At 40.5% G+C, this 6362-nt stretch overlaps 1 protein-coding gene across 1 annotated transcript; it reads right to left on the bottom strand.

Moving 5' to 3' along the window:
* Nucleotides 1-3083: 3083 nt before the first annotated feature.
* LOC149401234 (uncharacterized) lies at nucleotides 3084-5330 on the bottom strand. Its single transcript, XM_089610631.1, has 3 exons — nucleotides 4704-5330; nucleotides 4401-4617; nucleotides 3084-3238 (listed from the first exon to the last, which is right to left on the bottom strand). The coding sequence occupies exons 1-3, from the start codon at nucleotides 5328-5330 to the stop codon at nucleotides 3084-3086; spliced, it is 999 nt and encodes a 332-aa protein (XP_089466757.1).
* Between the last annotated feature and the right edge of the window lie 1032 nt (nucleotides 5331-6362).

Raw genomic sequence — 6362 nt, 5'->3', positions numbered from 1 at the left:
TAAGTGTTGTTGACATACATTCATTTGTCCCATTTCATTTCATCATCTCAAAGGGACAGAATTTAAAGTAGTCTAATAAACATATGAACATAGGTGAATGAGGTTGAACGTCATGTCGTCCGACATGTCGTTTTCAACTCTAATTTCTCCTTAATGTTGGAATTTTTTTATTAATAGCGTTGGTATTCCTCCCAAAACAGCTCATTTAAGAGTCTAGGATGTCATGACGTTCCTCTCACGAAAAATGGGGATGTCGTGACGTTCCTGTCACGAATATTATGCACTTCGTGACGTTCATATCACGAAAAAGGGGAACTTCGTGTCGTTGATGTCACGAAAAAGTGGGACTTCGTGACGTTCCTGTCACGAAAAATGGGGACTTCGTGACGTTCCTGTCACGAAACATCAGGACTTCGTGACGTTCCTGTCACGAAACATGGGGATTTCGTGACGTTCCTGTCACGAAACATGGGGATTTCGTGACGTTACTGGCACGAAACATGGGGATTTTGTGACGTTCCTGTCACGAAAATGAAGTCTTCAAGTCACGAAACGGTACGTTTTCGTGACATACAAGTCACGAAATTGTTCCCTTTGATGGAATTTAATGAGAAATCTCTTCTTCTTTTCATTAAATCCGTCGTAGGGGATCAATGGTTGTTATGAATATTAAAATGATAAAATTTGAAAAATAAATGGACATCCTACCTAGACTATCAAGAAAATATGAGAATGATAAATGGTAAGTGAGTTCTACTTACCTAGAACATCTTGACGAACTAATGCGTTTTGTATCGTTAAGTGTTGTTGACATACATTCATTTGTCCCATTTCATTTCATCATCTCAAAGGGACAGAATTTAAAGTAGTCTAATAAACATATGAACATAGGTGAATGAGGTTGAACGTCATGTCGTCCGACATGTCGTTTTCAACTCTAATTTCTCCTTAATGTTGGAATTTTTTTATTAATAGCGTTGGTATTCCTCCCAAAACAGCTCATTTAAGAGTCTAGGATGTCATGACGTTCCTCTCACGAAAAATGGGGATGTCGTGACGTTCCTGTCACGAATATTATGCACTTCGTGACGTTCATATCACGAAAAAGGGGAACTTCGTGTCGTTGATGTCACGAAAAAGTGGGACTTCGTGACGTTCCTGTCACGAAAAATGGGGACTTCGTGACGTTCCTGACACGAAACATCAGGACTTCGTGACGTTCTTGTCACGAAACATGGGGATTTCGTGACGTTCCTGTCACGAAACATGGGGATTTCGTGACGTTACTGGCACGAAACAAGGGGATTTCGTGACGTTCCTGTCACGAAAATGAAGTCTTCAAGTCACGAAACGGTACGTTTTCGTGATATACAAGTCACGAAATTGTTCCCTTTGATGGAATTTAATGAGAAATCTCTTCTTCTTTTCATTTAATCCGTCGTAGGGGATCAATGGTTGTTATGAATATTAAAATGATAAAATTTGAAAAATAAATGAACATCCTACCTAGACTATCAAGAAAATATGAGAAGGATAAATGGTAAGTGAGTTCTACTTACCTAGAACATCTTGACGAACTAATGCGTTTTGTATCGTTAAGTGTTGTTGACATACATTCATTTGTCCCATTTCATTTCATCATCTCAAAGGGACAGAATTTAAAGTACTCTAATAAACATATGAACATAGGTGAATGAGGTTGAACGTCATGTCGTCCGACATGTCGTTTTCAACTCTAATTTCTCCTTAATGTTGGAATTTTTTGATTAATAGCGTTGGTATTCCTCCCAAAACAACTCATTTAAGAGTCTAGGATGTCATGACGTTCCTCTCACGAAAAATGGGGATGTCGTGACGTTCCTGTCACGAATATTATGCACTTCGTGACGTTCATATCACGAAAAAGGAGAACTTCGTGACGTTGATGTCACGAAAAAGTGGGACTTCGTGACGTTCCTGTCATGAAAAATGGGGACTTCGTGACGTTCCTGTCACGAAACATCAGGACTTCGTGATGTTCCTGTCACGAAACATGGGGATTTCGTGACGTTCCTGTCACGAAACATGGGGATTTCGTGACGTTACTGGCATGAAACAAGGGGATTTCGTGACGTTCCTGTCACGAAAATGAAGTCTTCAAGTCACGAAACGGTACGTTTTCGTGACATACAAGTCACGAAATTGTTCCCTTTGATGGAATTTAATGAGAAATCTCTTCTTCTTTTCATTAAATCCGTCGTAGGGGATCAATGGTTGTTATGAATATTAAAATGATAAAATTTGAAAATAAATGGACATCCTACCTAGACTATCAAGAAAATATGAGAAGGATAAATGGTAAGTGAGTTCTACTTACCTAGAACATCTTGACGAACTAATGCGTTTTGTATCGTTAAGTGTTGTTGACATACATTCATTTGTCCCATTTCATTTCATCATCTCAAAGGGACAGAATTTAAAGTACTCTAATAAACATATGAACATAGGTGAATGAGGTTGAACGTCATGTCGTCCGACATGTCGTTTTCAACTCTAATTTCTCCTTAATGTTGGAATTTTTTGATTAATAGCGTTGGTATTCCTCCCAAAACAACTCATTTAAGAGTCTAGGATGTCATGACGTTCCTCTCACGAAAAATGGGGATGTCGTGACGTTCCTGTCACGAATATTATGCACTTCGTGATGTTCATATCACGAAAAAGGGGAACTTCGTGACGTTGATGTCACGAAAAAGGGGGACTTCGTGACGTTCCTGTCACGAAAAATGGGGACTTCGTGACGTTCCTGTCACGAAACATCGGGACTTCGTGACGTTCCTGTCACGAAACATGGGGATTTCGTGACGTTCCCGTCACGAAACATGGGGACTTCAAGTCACGGAACGGTACATTTTCGTGACATACCAGTCACGAAATTGGAAAAAAAGCCCATACCCAACATTAGTACATCACGAAAAAGTCTTAAAAACATATGAACATAGGAGGAGGAGAATTATAAAAATAATTTTAAAACATGTGATATAGTCTAAACATTAAAACATTAAAACATTGTAAATATTGAGTACCTCATCTCGAACTACATTTTATTTCTTTCCATCCACCCCCCTTTGGCAAGCCGGCAAATCTTTATGGTCTTCGACAATAGCTCCCTTTGATTTCAAAAATTCCTCCCAATTCTCGCCGAATATTTCTTGAAGAACGGAGTTAGCCATCAAAACCGGAGATTTGTAATCCTCACCTGCATGCATCTACATACTCGTTGTATTCAGCTTCGCTCATGTCATGACGCTTCTTTAATTTCCTGGGATGGCGCGGAGATGGAATCATGTAATATCTCGCGGTCGAGTTTGCACTTCCTGAAGGCATCTCCGACGTCTCATTCACCGTCGAAAGTTTTTTACTCGAATCGCTTCCCTTCGTCGTTGGATCTTTAGCGTCCATTTCACCGTTAGACTCTTTCGAACAATATTATCAGTTTGATATGAGGTAAATATCAAAGGTCGGATAAATATGAGGATTCCTTACCTAACTTTTGTGGTAAGTAAATGCTAAAATAAATATTCTTACCTAACTTCCAAAGTTGGTTGTTCAGTAATTTAATTGCTATGAATGCCATTTATTGCTATTAAATATTCATATCCCAAATACCAACTCGGTCAAAACAGCGAAAGATATCATGGTTCACGAAAATGGCACGAACTTCGTGACTTCTATGTCAAGAAAAATGATGATATCGTGACTTCTATGTCACGAAACAATTGAATGTCGTGATTTCTATGTCATGAAAAATGATGATTTCGTGACTTCCCTGTCACGAAAAAATTGGATGTCGTGACTTCTATGTCATGAAAAATGATGATGTTGTGACTTCTCTGTCACGAAATAATTGGATGTCGTGACTTATATGTCATGAAAAATGATGATTTCGTGACGTCTCTGTCACAAAAAAATTAGATGTCGTGACTTCTATGTCACGAAGAATTGTTATTTCGTGACTTCTCTGTCAGTGAGAAATTGTTTAATGGGACTAAAACGTCACGAATGAGAAATATAAAAATCCATAACAAACATAAAAAACTAAGTGAGAAATAAAGTAAAGTACAAATCCAAATTGGTACATCAAATAAAAAGTTTAAAAAAAAGGAACAATCGAGCTCATGTTCGGAGTCGGCTATGGTGGGTCGGGATCGCGTTGCGACATGTGGCTCGATTATGTCCTACTCCACCACACCGACTGCATTTATTCCTTCTATCCTCATCCCCTTCCCATTGAGAGGGTATTCTTTTCTTTTTCGGTCTTCCGGCGGCACGAGCCGCAACATGAGGTGGATTTACTATTTTTTGCGTGACTTCCTCTGGAAAATTCCACGACTCCTCGCTGCCAATTGGATGAATTACACCTGCATAACAACTTCTCCAATATTCGGTGGTGTAGTAATTTGATATGTACTTCTCAACTGCGAAGTTTCGAAAACCGCAAGCCGCAATGCCGTGGGGACAAATAAAGTTGTCAGTTTGAAAGACACGGCAACTACATGTCTTCTGTCTCAAATTTACAGCCCACTTTTGCCCCTCTCTATCAACGACTTCAAACTCGTACACCGATGATGGACGCACCTGTTCCGCACCCAATACCATTTTTTTACGGGTTATAATAAAAAACATATTATAAAAAAATTAAAAATTGAATGCCTATCACGTACCCCCAGTCCAGCAGATTTAGCGTGGTATTCTTCAAGTTTTTTATTCGCGTCAATGCAAAGGATCGTCAACGTTCCCAACGCTTTTTCTCTACGTTCGTAAAACCATTTACTCATTCTCTCTCGGAGAAAATCAAATAGCTTGGCAATAGGGAACTCTCTCGGTTTGACATTCATTGCATTCAGCGACTCGGCATTGTTTGATGTCATTATTGAGTACTTCTTCTCCGTGTAGAAACTACGAGCCCATTTTTCGTAGCCTACGTCGTTCTGAAGATACGCTCGGACTCTTGGATCTTCCTCATCTATCATAAGCATATACTTTTCAAACTCTGCATACGTGTATGCCTTTGCTGCAGCATAGAACGTCCAATTCACCTCTTTTGATAGACCTTTGATTTGGTTCTTCACGTTCTTCAAAAGATGAAACATGCAATAACCATGGTCTGAGTTAGTGAAAACCTTTTTCACACTGTTAATGATTCCCGCGTTCCTGTCAGACACTATGACCTGATGTGACCTCTCCCCGATTGCTTTCTTTAACCTTGTCAAGAAGTAAACCCAGGATTCAGTAGATTCTGAATCACCAGCGCCGAATGCGAGGGGGTAAACTTGTTCATTCGCATCCATACCACATGCTGAAAACAGTGTGCCTTTATAGTAACTCTTCAAAAAAGTGCCGTCGATGATAACTACGGGCCGTAGATACTTCCACCCCCTTTTCCAAGCACTAAACGACATGAAGAAGTATTTGAAACGGTGGGATCGAGGAGTTGTGACAAGGTCGAATGACGAACCTGGATTGTTAGTCGACCACATGTACATGAATTTAGGCAGAGATCTATACGATGCATCATCGGTGCCAAACAATGATGATAGTGCCGCCTGTCTTGACCTCCATGCTTTTTTGTAGGACATGTCCACTCCAAAATCTTGTTGCATGTAGGACATGATGTTTTTGGGTTTGCATGGTGAACATGAGGGATCGATGTACCTGTGTTTCATAGTCTCGCCTACAAATGTGGACGTAGCCTGAGGATGTTCTCCTTGTCTGAATTGTGTAGCACACGTGTGCTCAGAATCATACCTGCAAGAATGTAAGAGCAATGTTAATTTCGGGTCACCACGATAATATCAATGTAGAAATAAGTAATAAGTCACCTCCTCACTTCAAAGATCTCGGATGTAGTCTTTTTTACTCCACGAACAGACCACTCGCATGAGTCATCTCGATAAACAACATGGATATACCGTTTGTTAGAAGTCTTCGTCTTGAACGTAAAATGTTTGGTGATTGCTAACATGCATAAATGTTTCTTCAGAGTTGCTTTGTTGGCGTACAATCCTCCTTTGACTAGTCTCAGCGGAGAGTGAATATCTGACACATCAAGGTCAGGATGCATATTTTGGTTATCCGTGGAAGGCGTAGCGCATTGACTCGTCCTCCTCGTTCTAGAGCAAGGCGTACTAAACCGTTTTGGAGTGCCTGAGGGCGGAGGGGTCTGCCATGGTGTGCCTGAATGACTCTGATTCGGGTCGGGAATCTCGGGAGAACTAGCCTCCGACTTAGGAGAACTAGCCTCCGACTTAGGAGAACTAGCCTGAATGTCCGCTTGTGCTGGTTGACCGGTGTTCGGAGTTGAACCAACGCCTGAGTCCGAA

The sequence above is a fragment of the Urtica dioica genome, chromosome 4 (assembly GCF_054948205.1).
Source record: "Urtica dioica subsp. dioica isolate 48M chromosome 4, U.dioica_male_clone48M_v1_H2, whole genome shotgun sequence".
NCBI classification, from domain to species: Eukaryota; Viridiplantae; Streptophyta; class Magnoliopsida; order Rosales; family Urticaceae; genus Urtica; species Urtica dioica.
The sequence above is the reverse complement of the archived record's forward strand: the minus strand, read 5'-3'. Positions and strand labels throughout refer to the sequence as shown.